The following is a 23969-nucleotide window of genomic DNA, read 5'->3' on the forward strand; positions in this document are numbered from 1 at the left end:
CTTGATTCTGTCTGGTTTTTCAACCCATTTTGTTGCTTTTTCATCACTTTTTTGTCACCTGTTTTGCTGTGTTGTCGCCTTTTTTTGTTGTGGAATTTGACCATTTTTTGTGGCTTTCCTTGTTGCTTTTGAATCACTTTTTTGCCTGTTTTGTAGCTCTTTTGATGCTTGTTTTTAAGCCATTTCATCCTCTTTTACATCTCGTTTTTGACACTTTTTTCAAGAAGCTTTAAGATTTGGGTAAAGTTGAACTGGAGAAAATGTGCTCAGGTGAGGCGGGGGTTAAGAGGATAAAAATACAGCGTATGTAAAGTTCTGGTTTTAAACATGCTTGTAAACTGAATATCATTATCAGTATTATTATTATTCAGTCCAGACTAAAACAGCTTATTTTCTAAACAACAGTTCACATAGTACTAGGGCTGCTCGATTATTGAAAAAATAATAATGACTATTATTTTAGTCATAATTGAAATCACAATTATTCAAACGATTATTTCTTTTTTTATATATCTTTATTTTATTTATTTATTACTCAAAAAACTATGCTGATTTTTTAAAAGCACAAATGATTTCAAGCACGCCTTGATTAAAGACAGGTCTCTGTTTCACACCTGCCCCCTGCTGGCCAGCCCTCACACCTGCGCAAGTAAACCGATCAGCGCGGCCTGATGACATCATCACACAGCGCTGTTTGTTTTTATGTCAGGCAAAAGCATGAGCCATGGCACATGAAATGCGAAGGGAACATAATCCCAGTGCCATGAAATAATGCAAGTCTGCTTTGCAAAAAAAAGAGAAAAAATAAATAAATAAATACATTAAAAAATAGGAAAAAAAAAGAAGGAAAAAAATATATATATAATTGTTTTTTTGCGATCATGCTAATTTTGTAATCGCTTAGTGTAGTAATCGAAATTGTAATTGAATTTCGATTAATTGCACAGCCCTACTACACAGAATTGACATCAGTTCAAGGTCTGGGGTGCAGGATATAAAAGCACACACAGGGCACTGTAGCAAACAGTATGTCTGACCCTGGGGCCACGAGTGCTATAGGATCATTCAGCCTATAATGTCAGTATCATCTAAAAGAACAGGAACCACAACTTTTTTCAGAATTCCTGTCCTGCCTTTTGCAGTTTAGTACAACAATAAACTAAACATTTTTTTGCAGCACAAACTAAGTGCTGCACGCTGTTGCTCCTGTATCTCGCCGCCCAAAGTGTTGCTACCAACCCTGTGTTCTCAGTGTGTTTGATCGAAAATTTAATAGCTAGCAGCACGACACGCCGATCAGCCAAGCACATCAGCATAGTGTGATCCAATATGTCACCGCCACACAGCGACAAGAGGGGTGTGTGGCGTCTAGTTATCGCAGCTTTAACGGTTGAAGTGATGGCGTGATTTGGAAAAGACAAAAGAGCTCCAGCAGAGAGCTATATGTAGACGTGACATCAGCAGGCAGTCGGTGCAGTGTCACCTCCTTGTAGGGTGGAGGTGCGTCTGGCCCAGTGAGGGTCGGGTCACGTTCATAGAGAAATAACTGTGAGTTGCGACTAATTTTTTTTGGCTCATTGATTAGAGTGGAGTTTGTACTTTGAAGAAAAACAAATTGAAACTATTATGTGCTGAGCAGAAAGCATGCGTTTGTTTAAGCTGAGATTTTGAAGTCTATCATGCGAGTCATAATAGTTTTAGATACCAGACAATAAAACTCAGATATAAAAAGGAAATATTGAGCTTTTTTTCTTTTTTTTTCTTTCACCCAGCCCTAATAGCCAAGTGAATCATTGTGGAATCAAAAAAGACATAGTTGCTTGTGTGGTAGATTGCTCCAAGTCCAAATCATAAGAAATCTGTATTAACCTCTGGGAAATCTTTCATTGACATTAAACAATTGCAGTAGTGCTCTTGTCCACTTCTGCAATATGAAACTCTGTCAACACGAATGATGAAAGGGCCAGAGCTGTTTTGACACAATCCACCATTATTATAAGACTGGGTGTGTTACTTTTTTGGGGGAAATGTCTCCTTTTAGCAAGTGTCTAAATGTGTCTGCGGACATTAGTTGCAAATCCACTAGAGGGTGGTATTGCTTCAGCAGTAACATCTTCCTCTTCAGTTTCTGCTTCTAATTTGAACTTGAGACTTCACAGAGATTGAAAACGCAAAGAAAAAAAAAATCAATTAAAAAGAAAAAAAACACTCAAAGCAGAGACATGGGACAGAGTTATTAAATCTTTATTTTAAATCAAAGAGCAGATAAAAACATTAAGGCAGACGAGCAGCGAGCGAAGAGCTGCAGAATGGAACGTTAGAATTGTAACTCTACACAAGGCTTGGTTTGTCCATAAAAAACAAACAAATGAAAATTATAAAGCCCCCCCCAAAAAAAACAGATCCAAGTGACAGCGCAGAGGTGCATGACTCTTTGAGCTTCAACTGCTGCGTGTGTTTGTGTAACAGGCTGCTTTTGCAACAGCTTTAATATCAAAAGGTGGGACACTGTGCAGAATGTAAAGAAAGACATGAATTTGTATCACAATTTCTATCTTGGTTTGAGACTTTAGAACTTTACAATGGCCACCTCATATCACAGGAGCATCGAGCATTGTCTTTTATGTCATGAATGACCATTATCTTTCTGTATTATAGTTTTTGATCATGAATAACTTGGTATTGTTAAGGTACCGGCATTATAAACTAAGTATCGTTAAAGCACTGGTATCTACAATAAAAATGAAGACGTACCCAGCCCTAGAGCCCACAAGAGTTGAAATTGACCTCTACTTTAGACGGTTCACACTTCATTGTGTTTTGTTAATTGCACACGTCACTCATTTTGCATGCTGGAGGCTGACCAATAGAAGTAGAAATGTGAGCATAGAGATAGCAAACCTCTGTACGACATTTCACTCACATTTTGCACAATGTCCCAAATGTTGTGTTAGTTTAGGAGTTGTAACAGCTAGTATGTTGTTCAAATAAAGTGCTATTGTTATTGACCTTTATGACTTTCAGCTAAAGATAAAAACGACTCAACCCAGCTCTCCTTCCTCACAGAGTTTCATCACCAGCCCAAGTCTGTGTCAAAGCAAACACAAGTCACTTTCGCCGCAGATGACTGGAGTGTGATCAATGCGTTTTACCTTTGTTCCGCTTCAAACCGAGAGAACAATTGGGTTTACAGAATTGCGACACTTTTTTTCTTCTTCTTCTTTTTTACAGTTTCAGCACAGTGTGGCATTCAGTGGCACTAATTAGCGTCGTACACAACTGTTTTCACCGTCTCCTCGGTTAGATCATGTGGGACGCTGTACAGCAACGAGCCGTCATTTCATTCCTCTTTGTAATTACATTTTATTAGCAAATGAGCAGAAACTTCAGTGTGTTGATCCACTAAATCGTGAGTTGTTTACCAATGAAGCACGTGACATAGAAACTACTGGATGGCTGTCTCCTCCAAAAAGATGCAAAAATAAACAAAAAAATGCCTAAATATCAACCACATGTCTTAAGTCTATCCTACCACATAACAGACTCATTAAACGCCACATACTTTCTCGTATAGAACACATCTTCAAAAATAAAAATAAAAGTCTTAAATGTTAACTGCTAGAATAATCTATATTTTGAAGCTAGTCTTTTCTAAGCATTATTCAGGGGACCCCCGGAGAGTAAATGGTTCTTCAATGACACAAATTCCAATCCAAAGTTAACCATTGGGCAAGTCCCAAACGCATCTCCATGGCAAGACTTGCAAATAATTAAATCAGCCACAGGGGGAGATAATGCACTCAGTTACAAAATAAATAGATAAATAATGTAAAATAAAGCCTGACTTGCTCATACACTAGCCATAAAAGTAGACGAATGTTTTAAATTTGGGGGTAGCCTATTTGCAGCAAATTGACAACACTGAATAATGTGGAGGTTGCTCTAAATGATAGCGCTATAAAGGCTCTTTAAGGACACATCTATAACATTCTTACAAAACCAGAGATTATCCGTACAGCGATATTTTTTACACACCTAGTAAGCCATTTTCCAGTCTTACATTATAAATATTCTAATTTCTTAGCATGGGCTTTTGATTGCAAAGAGACAAATCTAAAGTTTATGACCCTGTGAGTCTGAAGAATGCACCAGCGACAGGCAAACGCGGCGTCCGTCCTGGAGAGCCCAACCTCCAAGAACTGCGCGCTCCGCAACGTATCGAGCGCACACACCGGTCTGAACCAACCAGCCCAGCGGCCAACGGTGGCGGAATAACACACTCGAAATCACGGCAACCGTCTTGGATTTTCTTTTCTTTTTTTTTTGTTGTTGCAAAAAGCAAGAAGCGTAAAGAGATGAGTTGAATGTGTGCGGAGAGTTCAGTCAGTGGGTTTTCTTTGCCCAGGCCATGTCGTCTGATCGTGGCTTCTGTCCCGTCAACTGCTCGATCGAACGCTCCATCCACCGCCAGAAACCGAGCTGGTCCAACGGGAAGTTACACCAGCCTTAAAGACGTATGGGGGGTAGGGGGGGGGGGGCAGAGGTGGATGTAGGAGGGAATTTTATGGAAAAGAAAAACAAAAAGTGTTAATAAAGACGTCTTTATTCTATCTTGGGCTTTGACTGCACATTTCACTTTGTTTCCGATTGTACATATTATTTTTCCTAGAGTTCGATCGGGCTGATATTTGGGGATTTTACAATATCGGCTATCGGCCTGATCTAGTTTGCATTGGAAAGAACGAAGTCTGGGCTTTAAAACGCTCCCACAACCCCCTTGGACTCAGGGGAACAGAGAAACATTGCGATGAAAATTGGTTAGCTACATGTTTGTTAAAGACGTTTCACTAAACCGCCATCAATATGGATGCTGCATGTCATTTTGAAGCACAAAACCTGGAGAATTTAATCGCTGAGCTAGTTTTTGATTGCCGCGGCTAGCAACAGCATGCTAATGCTAATGGCAGGATGCTAATGCTAACGGCAACTAATCAAAGCTGGGACAGAAACTATGACAGTGTTTATGTTGAGATTATGGACCAGACATTTGGAAAAAATATCGACCCAAAATATCGACCACAAATATTGGTCGAACATATCGGCATCAGTCAATAAAAATCCCCCAAAGAACGGCCTTAGAAAAACCCACATCTGTCGACCTCTAACTTTTACTTTATTTTTTGCTTCTAAAAGTTTTTTTTTTTAGTCCAAATTATGTGTCCATTCTATCTTTTCCGTTGATTGCATATTTAGTAACTTTTCGTTCTAAATGAAAATTGCACATTTTCTACCTGTTTGCACATTACTGCACTTTTAAGAGCTGTTGTAACAAGTGAATTTCTCCACTGTGAGATATTTAAGTCCCAACGTTTTATATCTTATTGTAGCTTGTGTGTGTGTGTGTGTGTGTGTGTGTGTGCGTGCGTGTGTGTGTGTGTGTGTCTTTCCAGGTTAGAGACGTTTTGCCAAGTCTAACCACCAACATCCATGACACCTTATATGGATTTTTTTTTCCGAGAGCTCGTTTGACTACATGTGTTCACGCGGCTGTCTCACTTTAACCCCCATCTCCGCTGCTTTATAGCCAATCATACGCACACTCTACATCTCGAAGAGTGCCGCCGTGGCACCAGTCTCCTGAGACGTCCTTAGTCCTTATGCAAAGCAGGATTACATTCTACGTAGGTTTAAATATGTCAGAGGTATACAGGTTCAGAACATAGCCACGGGCAAATACATATGTTTACGAAGGTATTATATGGGAAAAATGCTTATTAAGACGACAAATAATTCCAAAAAATGTGCACAATCCCATATTATTTGTCATTACAATTTGAATTTACACTGAAGGAGAAATAGAAGAAAAATTAGTCTTTTCAGTCAATTATAGACTCGCAAAAAAAAAATAATCTCTTGGTAAGAAGACTGTAAAAACTGCCTCTCCACTAGCATTACCACATGACCAAAAAAAAAATCATTTCTCTTTGGGCCAATTATAATTTAACCTTGGACGTGAGAGAATTATCAAATATGTAAAGTAAAAATAGGAACCAGAGAGAGTCAATGCTACAGGGGCTGTGCTTAATTATGATGTAGCGTTGGCACAATACATATTAGCTTAGCAGCCTTAGCTTCAAAGCATATAATTGCAGACACATCACCATTACTTCCTTAGCGTAATGGGGTGGGTGCTATCGCAGTGGGACATGGCTGTGTGTCCCATTGGCGACCACTCACTATTCTCATTTCTTTCTTTTACTAGCTTTTTTCCTCCAAATCCCTGCCCCCCCCCCCCTCGCCTTTCTGTGAAGTCCTATTTGTTAGAACAGACAGCAGGTTAGCATTAAATATACATGGGGATTGTCAGCCGGTGGCGAACACAAAGGCAGCCAGGCGAGCCCCAGTGGAATCGGCACACGGGCCAAGCAGAAAGGCTGAGGGAGGGAGCGTGTGGTGGGCCGTCACTGTCCCCTGTGAGCCCCCCCCCCCCGCCACCGCGACCACTACCACCCGCCGCCCACACACACACACACAGGTTAGGAAGCAGTGCGGAGGTCAGAGAGACTCCACGCAGATGCTGGAGTATGCAGAAGAGCACACACATCTGTCGTCCACTGGGGCTCAGGGTGACGTACCGGCCCGAGCCCCCCAGAGTATCCACTCCACCCCCCTCTCACCCAGATGCACACTGAATACTGGATGCGGATCTATTACCCAGGCCGCCAGTCTCTGAAGACATGCACGCGCGCGCTTACACAAATGCTGCTCTTAGTTATTTATAAGATGCCCACTGACAGACGTACGTAGAGACACAGCGGCCATTTTGTCAAATTCTGCCAACAAATGTAGTGAAATTACCAACAAGTCATGATTACAGTGGGAGAAGATGGCCACCCAAAAAACACATGACTGGAAAAGGGATACATTCTATAAGGCAAACTATTAATGACACTTAATGAAACACAGATCTTTGGTTACTTTGGAGGTCAAAGTAACCAAAGATCTGTCCTTTTCAATTAATTTTATTACTGCAAAAATCATTAGAAGATTTGAAATAAACGTATTCAGAATATCGGTTATAGGCTAAACGGTTAAAGTACCTACTCAATGATCACAATGCCCAGTTGAAAACTCCCATTACATTTCTTTTTGCCAATATGACCTTGAGTATTTGAGTATCTGACTGAACTTGAACTCACCTGTGGTAATGCAGTAGTACGTCTCGTGTGGAGAGACGTGGTGGATGCGGTGGTGCTTTCGTGGCAGGACCAGGTGACAGTCTTGGAGCAGCCGGACCCAGCGCGGGAGCCCAAAGTATGAGTGGCTCCACTTGTGGATCTGATTGGTCAGAGTCACGAAGACTGCCAAAGCAAAGACGTAGCAGTCCCATGGATAAGATGTCGCCAAGGCCTCTGTGAAGGAAGAGAGCACAACATACAAGTCCAAATGTAATCAGGACTATCAAAGAGGAACTTTTTAAGGAATTTGAATAATCCCTTGTAATAACTGGGTTTATTCACATGAAAAACAAAGTAACACAAAGTCATACGTCACTTTTGTCAGCACAAATGAACTAAGGTAATATTTTCAGAGTGGTAGACATAGTATTACAATGGCAGGTTTGTGAACTTAATTTCCAGGTTACAGGTTCAACATTTTTGGATTTTCAGTTTAGAAGCAGTGTATCATCCCGAGAAGGAGAGTCTAGGAAAGTCCTGGGACAATTTCCATCAGATGCTTCATCTTGAACGTTTGGACATTGTCTCCTTCAGTGTTCAATACATGCCTTTCAGTCAAGTGACTTTTGTTGCTATGGTGGCCATTTTGAATACCGAAGTAGAATTACTACTAAAACATGTAACAATATCTCTACTCAAGATATAAATGAAAGACAGCTGATTGACAGTGGCATTTTTATGTACTTGTAATTATTGCTCAAGAAGAAGTAAAATCACGGCCCCAGAGAGCGCATGTTTATGTGAAGAAACCAGTGAGTCAGTGTTTAAGATGTTAGCATGCTACCGGTTAGCATTTAGTTTTGAACAGCTCACCTTCCACCTTGCAAAGAGAAAACCCTGAACTACACTCCAAACCTTGGCTTCAACTGTGACAGAGGTCAGAGCTGAGCTGTTACTGTAGTATTTCCTCAGTGTTCATAGATGTGAGCCACACATGTGTTTATCGTGTTGATTGAATCAACTGTCAATGGTTGACAGTTGCTAACCGGTAGCATGCTACCGTCTTGAGCAGCTTAAACACAGACTCAGACTGGGACTCTGTTGACATGACAAACTGTAAAAATCACAGAGAGGTTTTCTGTTTCCTCTTTAATGTGTGTGATGTGAAGTGAAGCAGATCTTTACTAAATCCTGCTGTAGCTCGACAGACAGCTATGTCTGTGTCACATTTGCTGGTTATATCACATAAACGTGCGCTCTCTAGGCCCGTGTTTTAACTGTTATCTACTTGAGCAATGATTACGAGTACATACAAATGCCACTGTCAATCAGTTGTCTTTCAGAGATATTGAGATATTACATGTTGTACTGTGCTATTTCGGTATTCAATATGGCCACCAGAACTATGCGTGAAGTAATTGGAAACGCATGTAGACCTGCAATATTACTATCTTTGTGAAGCCCTGTGAGGTGATATAGATATTGAGAATTGGATCACGAAGAAATGATTAGGTGTAACATGACCACCGACAAAAGACGGATGGAAAACTGTGCTCACTCAGAGCCAGACTTAACCACAATTCATCACCAGCGCCGTTAATATTGTATAACGACAACTGCACTGTCCCCTCCTCCCCTCGTTTAAACAGAACAACAGATTACTCCTTTAGTGGCTCCCCGGGGGCTACAGTCAAATGTGTCCTGATTTTATTGCAGGAGGGTGCAGCTGGAGCTCAGGTGGAGACTAGGGAATAGAAAATGCCAATGGGATGTAGAGGTCCTCGTGAAAGGGAAATGTAATTAAAATATTATCATCAGAAAAGGGAGAAACAGAACAGGTCACCGAAGCTCCCGGCATTTTAGAACTCATGTCAACTTTGAATTAATGCAGCATTTCCGGCCTCATGGGATGTTTCCACTTTCGCAGTCTACAGGTAATTTTTCACTTTGTGGTTATTTTAATTCAGCTGTTATTGTAATATCTTGTTTTATTTTGATACATTTAGACTTGCTGTTTATGTAATTCTTATCGAATAGAAGAAATGCTTAGATTTAAGAATTTAAGAATAAAGTATGTCGCTGTCCAATACTGAGATGATGTCAACTTCCATCTTCTAAAGTAAAGTAAATACATTTGCATTAATAATGGGATATACTGGCCACAGGTTTGCGATGGTATACAATTAGTACTAATTTGGTGCCCTTTTATGCAGCTTGTCAACATGCAGGCCATCCTGCTGAGTAATATGTGTACATAAGATAATAAGCATTATCATTATCTTCATCACACACACTTATTCAAACATTAAAAGGTGAGCGGTCTTTTACTGAGACATTAAATTAGCATTCGAGATGGTCAGGGCAAATACACCGTAAACCAGAGGTTACAATAACTGAAAATTCTCCGATATTTACGGAATATGTTTTAGCTTTGATGGAAAATTTTGAAGGCTTGAAAATCAAGCAACTTCACTGTTTAACACTACGTTGCTTTGCTTTTCGTATGGCAACTTAACAGCTTTTTAGTGCTGCGATGGATCTCAAACCGGAGCTGAGAGCACATGGATTTGGATAAACACAAGAAGGACAGAGAGAGGAGAGAGAGCAGAGGCGTGATGCGCAGAGGTACAAGAGGTACGAGAACTGGGCAGTGCGTAATGCAGCTTCAAAGACGTCCCATTCACCCACTGTTTCTTAAACATTACGTTGAAATTGAAAACATGCAAAAAATAAGCTCCAATTCACATTTAAATTAGTATAACATGTGTGATATTGACGAGCAGATGAGGTTCTGAATGAGTCGTCATCCTTTGAGACTTTAATGCACATTTTTTGACACATTTCTGTTGCAAAATCCATGTTCCATATCTTTGTTCTGATCATGTTTAGTTTAGCTCCATTTATCCTAACATAAATAATATGCAGCCTATGCTGTATATAGGCTCGATAGATTTCTTTAAAAAATGCTTATAATGAGAGATTAATTTATGACAGATAAAATTAGATTTTTTACAACCCTGTCAGTGAAAATGAAGGAGAGAAAACCACTGCCATACACATACAATTAGGCTGATGTCAACACTTCATTGGCATCACAGTTTACTGGATCCTTTCCCTGTCTGACTTAAGCCGTTCTCTGCTGGTGAACCTCAATCCATCTTCTTTTTGGTTTTAACAGTGCTCTTTTGACCCCAGCTCGAGCGCCACATAACAGTTGGAGATGTCACCTCTGAGCTTTTATCCTTCCTGTGTCGCCCTGTCGCTGTCTTTGTCTGTGACCGTCTGAATCAGCCAGACATTTGACATGACAGGTTTTCATGTCATTGTACCACTACACCCCCCATGTGTGGCCTAAGCGGTGTACTCTTCAGGTGCGGACATGACAGGAGGAAATGTCTGCGACGGCTGACCCCTCCACTGCCCGCGGCGTGTGGCGTGTCAGCTGCGGATGTCACCTCACGTCTCTGTGTTTAAGTCTAATCTGTGCCGCCTCTGCCCCCTGTTTTCACTGCTCCCCACCACAGAGAGAGATTTGACCTGAAACTTTTCCTGTCCACACAGTTTTCAATGACTCAAAGGAGGTCAGATATTAAATACTATCATTGTGACGACAACATTAACAATGTACTTGCAATTTACTTATGTGTTACCCCCGTGAAGACTGACACAAAGGTTGGGGTGTGACATTTGGTCTTTTATTCTGTGAACAGACAAAAATATAATTTTCAGACGGCTCTGCCTTTCGTGACTTCACCTGAACACCCCACGCAGAACTGAGCCAACTGCGCGAGACCGGTGACGTCAGTCTCCGATACATACTTTGTGTCAAACAAAAAAGAAAAACAACCTTAAACTTAGCATACAAATCACCAATTACATATCTTCACCAACCCTTTTGTACTCAACTGCTTCAATAGACCAATGTTTGTCAACAATATAAAATAACAATGAAAATGTCGGACCAACGTCTGTAGTAACGGGACGCTAACGGTAGCGCGCAACGGTTGTCGTTTAACACAAAGAACAGCCAAAACATACAATTCTCATGAATGAAACATCTTCTCAAAACTAACGATTGTCCCACTAGTGTTAACCATACAGTGCTTCATGTACTCAACCCACCTGTGAACAGACAAAAATATAATTTTCAGACGGCTCTGCCTTTCGTGACTTCACCTGAACACCCCACGCAGAACTGAGCCAACTGCGCGAGACCGGTGACGTCAGTCTCCTACGCACGGGCCGCTACTGCCATCTTGTGGCGCAAATTAGCATGTACACAACCAAAACAAACACTAGTGGTAAATTAAAAGTTAAATAAAAATAAAAAATTGTTGGGGGTGTCTCCCTACACCCGAACAGTCCTGGGGGCCACACCCTCCCCTGCTTAATAAAAGAAAAAAGAAATGGAGTCTCATTTTTTTTTCTCCTCCAAAACAGTGTCCCTTGAGTTTATCTGGTGGTTATATATCACATTTCTAGTATTGCTTAAAGGAAATAACTTGTAATTACCTTAAAGTAGACAGTTTGAATACCATACCATGTAATACTAAAATTTCTGTTGAAATAACCACATTTCTTCTCAAGATGAATAAACAAGTTCACCTTACTGTGAATAATACCTTTTACCATTGTAACCAGACACATAAACGGCCAACTTTATCACTTTGTCTGTTACCATATCACGTTGTTTAAATGTAGACGCTGTTGCATATGTGCAATATACTCCACTTAGTCTTTCTGAGTTGCACTTCAGCATTTTCTGAATAATTTGCATTTTTTGTTGCAGTCTTATAGTGTCTGTGTCACTCTATTAGTCTTTAATAAGATACTTGCGTGGTGTCGGACGCCCATGGTCTCCAGAGTCTCTGTGAGCATGTGGGTGGGACCCTCACCTCGATGCAGTCCATACCCAGTGGCTTCACGGTCGGGTGTCCAAGCTGGTCATAGGAGAGGACCTGGGGCCGCCGCCGCTCCCTCTGAGGGTATATGTGGGTAGAAGATGTCGACCCCGGCACGTCAGAGTCTCTGTCCCTCTGCTGGGGTGCAACTTCCTCCGAAGGATGGTCGCTGAGCTGCTCCTGGTCTGCCTCACCGTCTACTGCCAGTAGACCATCTTCTGCTGCGGTGTCCTGGTCGTCGTGGTGATGAGAGTCCTCCGCTTGGGGTTGCTCCAGCTGCTGCTCCGGCTCAGGTTCGGGAGTGTGCACCTGAGCTCTGCTTTCCACACGAATCTGCAGGCGAGGAGATCTCCAGACAAGAGCGCCTTCTTCATCACTGTCCGTGTCTGTGTGCTCTTGCAATGTCTCTGTTTGTCTCCTTACTTTAGCTGGTGTCTTCTTCTTTTGTTTGTTCTGCTGTTTGCTATCCAGTCTTTCCACGGGTAAGCTGTCACATGGGAGGAGTAGGTTTCTGTGTACTGTGCGGCTTTTACCTCCTTGTTCTGGCTTGATTTCATAAACAGGCATGTCAGGACTTTTCTGGGCAACTATCACATACACAGCATCTTCCCAGTATGAACGGAGTTTACCAGGCCCCCCTCTCTCTTTGAAGTTGCGAAGGAGGACTCTGTTACCGGGATACAGCTGAACACCATGTGTCTTTTGGTCATAATAGTGTTTGCCTCTAGCCGCTTCTTTCTTTGCTGCCTTTGATGCAATCTGATAAGCCTCTCTCATTTGTGACTGCCATTTCTGTACATACTCCTCGTAGCTGACTTGTTGTTCTTGGATAGGCAAGTTGAACAAGATGTCTACTGGGAGTCTGGGAGTGCGGCCGAAGAGCAGGTAATATGGTGAGAACCCAGTGGCATCGCTCTTAGTGCAATTATAGGCGTGCACTACTTTGGCCAGCGATTCTTTCCAATCTGCTTTCTCACTGTCTGTCAGGGTTCTCAGCATGGAGAGCAGGGTCCTGTTGAAACGCTCTACCTGCCCGTTCCCCTGTGGATGGTAAGGGGTAGTGTGGGAACCACGGAGACCGCAGACTTTTTGGAGCTGGGCAAACAGATGATTTTCAAATTCTCGGCCCATGTCATGGTGGATTCTCACTGGAAAGCCATACTTCAAAGCAAAGTGGTTAAAAATGTTGTCCACCACTGTCTTAGCTGACTTGTTCTTTGTAGCATATGCCTCTGCAAAGCGCGTATAATGATCCATTACCACCAGGATGTATTCGTACCCATGCTTGCATGTCTCTAAATGTAAAAAGTCAATGGACACCAGTTCAAAGGGATACGTTGTGGTAATGGATGTGAGTGGGGCTCTGTGTGCTCTATTGGGGCGTTTTCTTTTTAGGCACTCACAGGCATGCATAACAAAATGCTCGACATCGTTTTGCATTTTTGGCCAATAAAATCTGTCCCTTATCAGTCCCAAAGTTCTTTCTGCCCCCAGGTGACCCATCTCTCTGTGCAGCTCTGTGAAGACAGTATTGTGGTGTTCTTTTGGGAGGAGGAGCTGGTCCCTACCATTAACTCGCCTGTAGAGGACGCCATCCTCATTAACATAAAGTTTGTTCCACTGTCTCAGGAGGATTTTCACATCAGGGGACTCTTTCTTAAAAGCTTGACCTTTGGGCATGTACTCACAGGTTTTGTAGTTCAGGACAGGCCCAATGACGGAGTCTTTTTCTTGGCTGGCCCTGATTTCAGCTTGAGAGAGTGTCTTGTCTGGGGATGCAGCTGTGTCTTGGACTAGACTGATGGCCTGTTCACTGATGATGTAGTTCGCTGGACCTGCACTTCTTTTCTGGAAGCAAACACTATCAGCAGCCGCTTTAATGATATCCTGTTTTACTTCCGCTGTGCACTGTGCCATGTACTGGTTAATGTCAAGGGGTAATCTGGACAGGCCGTCTGCATCGGCGTTTTTCTTACCGGGCCTGTATCTGATGGTAAAGTTGAAGTCGGCCAATTCCCCAACCCAGCGATAACCAGTTGCATTTAGTTTTGCTGTGGTCAGAACGTAAGTTAAAGGGTTATTGTCCGTGTACACAACAAAATGAGGGGCGTAAAAGAGGTAGTCTCGAAAGCGTTCACATATCGCCCACTTTAAAGCTAAAAATTCTAGCTTCCCAGAATGCATGTGATAGTTCTTTTCTGGGGGTGTTAGTGTGCGTGAACCATAGGCTATTACCCTCAGTTTACTTGCTTGGTGCTGGTACAATACGGCCCCGAGGCCCTCTTGGGAGGCGTCACAGTGGAGTATAAAGGGCTGTGCAAAATCTGGATACCCTAAAATGGGTGGCTCTGTTAAACAGTCTGTGAGCTTGTTTAAAGTCTCTTGGTGGCTTTCAGTCCAGACTATGGGTGTTCTAGGTGGTGGTCGCCCTTTGTGTTTAGCACTAGCCTTTCTACCTTTTGTCTTAGGCACATGTGGCAGCTGCTTATCTGTGGGCAGGGTCAGGAGCTGGTAAAGCGGCTTGGCAATCTTCGAAAAGTTTGGAATGTATGACCGGTAGTATGACAGGAAACCCAGGACACGACTCAGTTCACCTACAGTGCCTGGAGGGTTGTCTTTTAGTGCCTGGACAGGGGCTATTTCAGCTGGATCCATTGTGTACCCCTGCTCTGACACCATCCGTCCCAGGAACCGGACCTGCCTCTTAAAAACATCACACTTGTGAGGGGTGAGCTTAACACCATGTGTTTGGTACCTCTGCAGCACATCACGGATATGTTGTAGGTGAGTTTCGAATGATGGAGAGTGGACCAAGTTGTCATCCAAATAGGGCTGACAGATGGCATCACGCAGTCCCTTTAAACAGTCCTCCATACTCCGTTGAAACTCTGCTGGAGCTGAGCTGAGGCCAAACGGTATGCGGTTCCACTGGTACAGGCCCCATGGAGTAATGAAAGCTGTCAGGGGTCGACTCTCTGGGTCTAGGAAGCCCTGATGATAAGCTTTGCCTTGATCAAGCACTGAGAACCAGGAGCTGCCATGAAGAGAGTCCAACATGTCCTGAATTCTCGGGATGGGGTGCCTGTCTGGTACTGATTTCCTGTTGAGTTCCCTGTAGTCACAGCATAGTCTCAATTCACCTGACTTTTTCCTGACACAGACGATTGGAGATGAGTAGGACGATCTTGACTCTGAAATCCACCCTCTGTTTAACAGATCTTGGAGATAGTCTTTAACCTCTTGGTGCAGGGGCTTCGGCACTGAAACATATGTCTTTTTCACAGGGGTGGTGTCATGGAGTGTGATGTTCACGCTTAAAGACGGGATACACCCTACATCTTTGTCATCATAAGCAAAAGCGTGACACTCCTCATGCAGCAGCTGCTTCACTACTTGCTGCTGGTCAGGACTGAGATGGTCAAGTTTAACTGGGGGATCCCACTGAGGTGGCTTATTGTGGGAGTGGCAGTTGCTGGTAACCTCATTTAGCTGGGCCTGAATACCACAGTCCTTATTGAGCCTTTCAGATGTGTTTTCAGACCTTTGGGCTGTAACTGGATACACTGCTTTTATTTCTTCTAGGTGACCCAGGATAGTGCGAGGAGACAAGGTAAGGTCTTGCTTGTTTGTATTTACAAGGTATATAGAGATATATACTGACCTCCCCTGTGTGACAGTAACCAGTCCTTCTTGTATCACCAAGCCCTCAGGTAACTGTGACAGTTCATCTGGAACAAACAGGACACTTTGACCTGCATACTGGGCTCCTACATTTGCACGGATGTAGGTGGTGCTTATTTGAGCTGCCGGCAGGCGAATCTCCTTCTTCCCTGTGTGAACTGTTCCAACCCGTTCATTGTCTCTGTTAGTCTGCAGAATCTTGACCATGGACCTGGCTGCTTTGACTGACACGGAGAATGTCTGACTGATTTTCTGTATATGCTTTGTTCTCAGATGTCCTTTGTCCCATTTGCCCACTACTTCTTCTATTACATTGAACCCTATAATAGGTTGTTCTGCAACATTGGAATCACTTGAGACTAAAATGGGAACAAACAATGTCTTTGTGGGGTGAGTATCACAGTCCAAGTAAAATTCAGTCTCTATCCAGCCAATGTATGGTATTTCAGTACCATTTGCTGCTAAGGCTACCAGTGGTTCAGATAAGAGTTCTGCAAGGGGTCTTAGTGTGCTGTGAGAGAGGTGTTTCTTCCTCCATTCATTGTTTATTAAACTTGCCTGAGCCCCTGTGTCCCATAGAGCTTCCACTGGTACATTATCAAGATGGCACTGGACAACACATCTTCTTCCGATGAGACTGATGAGCTTGGTTTGGTGCTGCGAGGGCATGTAACAGTGGGACTGTGGAGAAATCATTTTGTCTTGGTGCTCACCTGATGATTTTAGTAAGCATTCAGGGTTGGCCTGAAGGGATGCAAAGTCAATGTGGGACCTGGAGAGTGGCAGGGCTACTGTTGGTCCCCCTCCAGCAACCCCTTCCCGTTTCCCTGCAAATTTCTCTGTCTGCAGCCACGAGAGAGATGGCCTTCTTGTCCACACCTGAAGCAGTGACGACAGGTGTCACCTGTCCCAGCTTCTCTGCATGCCGGGCATCCTTTAGCTCTAGTGGAGGTGCGCTTTGGTGCCATTGCCCCGGACTCAGTGTACAGTTTCTTAATTTCCTGCACATCTGCTCTGAGACCTTCAATCAGCTTCACAGTCTCTGGATCTGGCCCTCTACTTTGCACTTTCTTCTTGCTACTTTTGTCACTTCCTTTACTCTGTCTCTCATCTTGTGTGTCGTTGTCATTGTCTTGTGATGTGTAATTATGAATGGACTGCACCTCTGCTTGTATTTCATTTACTCTGGGTGGTTTGACTGGTACATGTCTTTTAAGTTTGTTTTGTCGCTCTATTTCAAGGCTTGAAGCTTCATTTATCTTTTCAATTAAAACTTCATCTCTCACATTTGACGTGCTCAGGTATGGTTTTAACTGGAACTTAACAGCTTCACTCAACAAACCTGTCTCGAGGGACCGCAGGAATTTGCGTTGGACCAGATTTGGACTGAACTGTTCCCCTTCATCTTCTTCCCCAGACTTGTAGAGCAGTTTCTCTCTCAACTCTATTGCTCTAAACAGGAAGGCTTGAGCAGACTCTTTGGGGTCTTGGGAAATGTTCATGAGCCTGTGCAGCAGGTCTGATGATGAGTCAACTTTGTAGTGTCCTCTTAAGATGATTTTGAGAGTGGGGAGTGTAAGGTCCCGCTTCACCTCCAGCAGATCTCTGAGATGAAGGCCAGGGCTGACCGCTTTGATGACAGCTTCGATGATTTCATATTCAGCGTATCCCTTCTTGATGCCTGACTCAATCTGATTATTTAGACTGGTGAAAGAAAGCTTGTCTTTCTGCCCCGCTTCCCCAATCTGGCCCCATATTTTAAAGTCTTTCTTTAATGTGACTTCAGGCACTCTGTGGGTTGAGGCTGGATTTGCTTGACTTTCACTCATTACTGCTCTGCTATTTAGCTGTGCCCCCAAAGCTCCAATCTTCTCCTCCAGGATGCGACGTTCTTCTGCCTGCGCCTGCTGAAGTTGCTCATATTCCAGCTTGAGTTTTTCTATGGCGGCATTCTCTGACTTTTGCGATTCAGGTTCAACTGCATTATGTGTTCTGAATGACTGTAAAACTGACTTGAGTTCATTAACAAACTCTAGGAACACCAGGGGGTCACCATCTTCATCATCTTCAACTTCACCGATTGTGCATTCCACCAACTTTATCAGAGTGCGGCGGGTCAGTCCATCAAACCCTTCACCTGCCGGTTTACTGCACTTAAGATGATGGCACACTTTGATGAGCTCTGGTTTCCCCAAGGTCCACAGTGTTGCGACGATCTCATCCAGTTCTTGTTCCATGTTGATTTTTGTTTTACTTCTAGGTTCGGTTCTCGGGTTGGTTGTCTCAGGATGCTTCTTTTAGCTCCTGGCTGGGGCTCGCCAAGATTATGTTACCCCCGTGAAGACTGACACAAAGGTTGGGGTGTGACATTTGGTCTTTTATTCTGTGAACAGACAAAAATATAATTTTCAGACGGCTCTGCCTTTCGTGACTTCACCTGAACACCCCACGCAGAACTGAGCCAACTGCGCGAGACCGGTGACGTCAGTCTCCGATACATACTTTGTGTCAAACAAAAAAGAAAAACAACCTTAAACTTAGCATACAAATCACCAATTACATATCTTCACCAACCCTTTTGTACTCAACTGCTTCAATAGACCAATGTTTGTCAACAATATAAAATAACAATGAAAATGTCGGACCAACGTCTGTAGTAACGGGACGCTAACGGTAGCGCGCAACGGTTGTCGTTTAACACAAAGAACAGCCAAAACATACAATTCTCATGAATGAAACATCTTCTCAAAACTAACGATTGTCCCACTAGTGTTAACCATACAGTGCTTCATGTACTCAACCCACCTGTGAACAGACAAAAATATAATTTTCAGACGGCTCTGCCTTTCGTGACTTCACCTGAACACCCCACGCAGAACTGAGCCAACTGCGCGAGACCGGTGACGTCAGTCTCCTACGCACGGGCCGCTACTGCCATCTTGTGGCGCAAATTAGCATGTACACAACCAAAACAAACACTAGTGGTAAATTAAAAGTTAAATAAAAATAAAAAATTGTTGGGGGTGTCTCCCTACACCCGAACAGTCCTGGGGGCCACACCTGCGTAACAAAATATGTTCATTATAAATAATAATAGAAATAGTAAATAAAAAAGAAGAGTCTGAAATGATCATTGTCACATTAATGTTTAATTTAAATAAGAACTTGATAAGAGATTTCAGTGTTGGAGCAAGGTCTGGAAAAGGATTGTGGTCAGTGGTGGTTTGCTCCATTTTGTCCATTAGTGACCTTTCCATCCGAGTGTAAGTGAGGTCGGGCAGGGTGCATGTCGCGTGCTCAATAACAGGTTACTCCGTCTGTGCCACAGTGATCCTGCCTTGGATTTTAAAGGTCACAGCCAGGTTACAGAGGGGTCACAGAGAGGTGACCAGTGCTTCTGGCCTGTGCTCCGCAGTAATGGTCCTCACACGCATCTCGCTGCAGGTGCTCTACACCCACCTCTGCAGCAATGCCATGTCGCTAACATACCGTAGATAAATGCAGCTCACCTTCTCCAGACTTTAGCATTGCACTGAATATACTATGTGATAGTTGTGCTTTTATTTAGACTTTAGGTGGATAAAACTCTTTCCAAGTAATTAAGAAGGTAGATGTTGTTGTTCCTGAAATGCATTAGTTTGTACCTGGTGAGTATGTGAGGAACTTGTAGGCCATGTAAGCCAACGGGAGAATGGGGATCATACAGTTGTCGCCATTTGTCTCAATAAAGTCGTGGCGAGTGATGGCAGTTGGGTCAATGTGGTGCTCCCTGAATGGCCGGATGAATGCCTGCAGAGAGAGAGAAACAGTGACTCAGTATCTAATTGATTTGTTTTATAGCAGTCACTTTAATTGGAAAACCAGTCAAGACCAGTTTAGTCACACAACTTTAATGCAAAAATGTTACAAAATACAAATGAATAGTAGCAAATGAAAACAGAGTGAAATAATGGTGTTTTATGCAAAAGAAAGTCATCCACTCTTGTACTCGGAGGTGCCTGGTGTTCTGTGCCACCCCAAAGCTCGTATCCAGCATCCTAATAAACCACTGAACAGCAGTAGCCTCCCCACCACACACTCGTATAAACAAATGGTCCATGGGAAAATGTGAGGCACAAACGCACACACATAGCTCCCTGCATTGTGCAGAGGCAGACACCTGTCTGAGAGAGCATGGGGGTCTCAAATGAAAGACCAAATCTGAATCTCACAAGCACAAAAGAGACAAAAACTACAGGATAAAGGTAATTTATGTCTCTCAATGGAACAGGCAAAAAGGAACGTTTGCATAAGTGTCCAAGTGTGTGCATGCGCCGCTGTGGAAGCAACAGCGTGAAAACTCATTATTGCAGCCGTCCAAAACCAATACGCCGCTCCTATCTGGTGTTTATGGCTGTAGGTGTCACTGAAAACATATCAGTTGATATCGGCACAATTATGTGGCGTGTCCCTTTTGGTCTAACTGTTCTGCTGGTCGTCCCGCAGCCCCCTGCCTTTGGCCGAACCCTCAGTCAGATGAAAGGGGCAGAGCGGCGGAGGTCATGCCGAGGCAGGACCAAATCAGTGCTGGCAGTAAAAGGCGGGACAGCACTGGCCACATGTCTTATCCCACATAGTTTATGGACGCATCACACGACGTCCACTAATCATTGCTCACATCAGCCATGGCCTCAGCTCTGCTGCTGTCCCACTGCTGCACAGACACACCCTCCACCTCCATCTCACCCCAGCCTCAGGCCTTAACCGCTTTTAGGAACCCTCTTGTTTTCTTTGTATTTCAACATGTGTCTGTGCTCACTGTCAAGCTCATCATTTCAGGTTTAATACGAACGGAGAAAGAAACAGAAAACACTTTCAATTAGCCATATTTCTAATTGGCCAAGTAAAGAGTAACTTTGGACAGTTTGTAGTAAGAAATAGTGTAATAGTACAGCACAGAAGAAAGGGGGGCCTGTCTGAGTAGAGTTTACATGTTCCCCCCGTGCCTGTATAGGTTTCCATGTATAGGTGCTCCATTTTCCCCGTACCATCCTGGGAGAGTGTGTTTGCGAGTGTGGGACAACGAATAGAAATCCAGCGTGGCATGTTTACATGCATGAGTCAAAATCCATTACAACACAGAACCAAGAAAAGACCAAACCTAAAGATATATATCGAGCAAACGCACATCTGGCAAATTTCACTGTGAATCCAGCATCATTGGGAACTAATGAGCGTGACACTGTCCTCAAAGTAGAGCCATTAGAGACAACGAAATCCTTGTTGAGTCAATTAAAGCACAACGACATGGTGACGACAAGGAAACAGCACAGTGTCTCAACGAGGAAAGAAAAATACTTTAAAAGCACCAAAATAAGAAGATCCTAATGTCTCTTAAAAACATGTTTTTAGACACTTCCCTTGTCATTTTAACACAGAATTACATTTCTCATCTACAAGTACTTCCAGTCTAGCCTGGCTAACACCAGACTAAAATCACAAGTGATATTTAGTCTGGGGACCACCAATTCATTTTCTCGTAGGAGAGGTGTGGTTTACGAGCGTCCATAGTCGTTTATTGGGCGATACGAAAAAAAAAAAAAAAAAGTCTCATGCGTCTGCACGTAGCCCCAGCCAATCATATCATTGTATGAGATGACGTATGACGTACCCGCTGTAAACTTTTGAGCTAAATTATTTAGAACAAGGTCTAAAGCTTGATCAAAAAATACCATCGTGTCTGCTGCTGTCATGTTGGATCCGTAAATAAACTTTTTTTTAAATTATCCGTAAATAAACTACAAGCTTCCATAATATCGAATAGCGCGTCATCGTCTTGCCGTCCCTCCTCGCTCTGTGATTGGTTCCCAAATCCACCGGAGATTTGGCCATGGTCCCCAGGCTGTTGTGCAGTTCGAAATAATTCGAGCGCACACAGCAGCATGGTGTTAGCTAGGTTACTTCCAGTCCACATTCAACATAAATTCTCAATTCAGTGAACCACAATCTGCAGCAGTTCTCAGATTACTACACAGGTATGCTGGATGGATACGTTCCTAATCCTCCATATATGTTTTTTCTTTTCATAACTGTTTTATGAACTAAAATGTCAAAAGGAGTAGGTGACAAGAAAGTATATGCAAATACAGCATTGTGTATAAACAAGACACAAATCAAAAGAAAAGCACACTGCCTTTTTGAATGCAGCCTCTATTAGCCTCAGGTGTTCTCCATTGAGCCTGTCTGATATTCAAACTAACCTTAACTAGGAGCTTGGGCTCGCTTTATTCTCAGTCTCCAAACGCAACACAATAACACAACTTAGGTGGACGCCGGCGCAGCACACTGGACTCCACACACACCACTGGCCCATTGTCATCCCTCTGTTCTCTGTTCTATTGCAGTTATTAGAAATCTCCTATAGCGTTGGACGCACCATGCAAATCTGCGCTTGCCGCTGTGCCTTTGGTGCACAGTAACCATCCCCAGCCCCAATAACCAGTGCAGTAAAAATAAATATAAAACTGCAGACTACCTTTGCAAGCAACCCCCCCTGTGTGGAGCCCACCCTTGTGGATATTGGGGGGAGACAGATTGGAAGATTCTAATGATGTGTGTCACATAAAGTGAGCTGGCCAATTCACTTCTAATGAATGCATTAAACATCACTGTGAAAAACTTCTATGGGATTTTGCCGGCTGACGGAATTCCATTTCATTAGCATGGCCAAGTTAGGAAGAAATCTGAAACAACGGTAACACAATATTTTATACTGTATCTGGAGTCATGCAGAAAAATATCCAGCCATTACCTTTGTTGCACCAAAAGATAATGTCTCAAATTTGTATTATTTCTTTTCAATGACAAAGAAAATTACTGTGGTACTTCTAAGGACCACCTAAAGGTATGATGTGGTGGGCTTCTCCACGGGAAGCATAATTTGCTTGAAACAACTAAAAACACAAGACTGAAAAATCAATAATGAAAACTAAGATGTAAAAAAAAACACTGCACAAAGCTTGTCATTACCTATTTATTTTTTGGTGGATTAGTTTGGTCCAAATAAATTTCAGTGGAACCGTTTGTCTTTATCCTCAGGACCTCCAACACGTTTTCAATTCGATTCAATGAATATTTCATAAAACAAACTATGTAGACCAACTCCAGAGCCATTAATCACAACAAAGTTCACCAATCTGAGCCAATCTGCACGCTGCACCTGATCACACGCGTCCTAATTGGCTGAAATGAGAATAACCTTTCCTCTAATTGGCGGAGGTGTAGGTGGCCAAATATGTGCGTGCATTAATGTGGGTGATTTGTTTTAATGCCATCTCATTAAATGTGCTTCTATCTTTAAGAGCGCGTGAATATATGTAACGTACATGCATAATACATATATAGGGCTCTGTGATGACAGCTTGTGGGAGTTCAAGACGCGGCCATTCCCACTGAGCCTCTGTGTGTGTGCGTGTGTGTTTGTGTGTGTGTGTGTGTGTGTGTGTGTGTGTGTGTGTGTGCTTGTGTGGACATGGGTATCCACTGGGAGTGCCCCACGTGAGAAAGTGACATTTAGTTTCCAGGTCACTATGGCAGTCCAGGGGCTCGGGGGAGTAAGGTGCAACTTCCATGCTGCCATAGCGACGCTGCCCCACGAGAGGAGGGCCAGTTGTACCGTGGGTCAAGGAAACCTGCATACTAAAACATAATGCTTAAAAGCTTTGATAAATACCATGTTGCCGTCACAAGTGCATCCTTTTATATTGTATAAACTGAAGCCAGATTTTAAGCAGCTCTGCATGTCTAATCTATGCATGAAAAGTTCAAAATTAATCTATCAAAATTGAGTGCCCGGGTCAGCATGAAGTCAACGCTACGATCATCCTAAACAGCTGCTCTGACAAAGCTCTAAACAGGTGGTTTGGGAGCAGCTCTGGTGGCTCTGCAGCGAGTGGGTGCCGGTGTAAGAGCTGTCGACTTTGAGCTGACCCACATTTACTACGCCATCCACTTGTTAGAATTACAAGGGTATGCTTCAAAGTAGTGCTAACATTGAGTTGCCTTGTGTACGAAATGTGCGGTATAAAAATATCTGAATTGCCTTGAATGGGTGTTGCATATAGTCCGGTTCACTATGTAATTTCGCCGGATTTTTGATGGATTAAATAAGAAATGTTTCATGGAGTTACCGTAGCGATGACCAGAACTCCCCATTTACTCTAATGGAAAA

At 43.1% G+C, this 23969-nt stretch overlaps 1 protein-coding gene across 1 annotated transcript in view; it reads right to left on the reverse strand.

The window, feature by feature from the left end:
* Positions 1-4305: 4305 nt before the first annotated feature.
* Positions 4306-23969, reverse strand: part of LOC306971125 (plasmanylethanolamine desaturase 1) — a 31514-nt gene continuing 11850 nt past the window's right edge. The window contains exons 4-6 of the mRNA XM_079567282.1: positions 19405-19549; positions 7200-7412; positions 4306-4505 (exon numbers count right to left, since the gene is read on the reverse strand). Coding sequence (XP_079423408.1) covers positions 4384-4505; positions 7200-7412; positions 19405-19549 — 480 coding nt within the window. The 3' untranslated portion in view covers positions 4306-4383. The remainder of the gene's footprint in view (positions 4506-7199; positions 7413-19404; positions 19550-23969) is intronic.

This window comes from Gobius niger (assembly GCF_951799975.1).
Source record: "Gobius niger genome assembly, chromosome: 12".
Classification (NCBI taxonomy): Eukaryota; Metazoa; Chordata; class Actinopteri; order Gobiiformes; family Gobiidae; genus Gobius; species Gobius niger.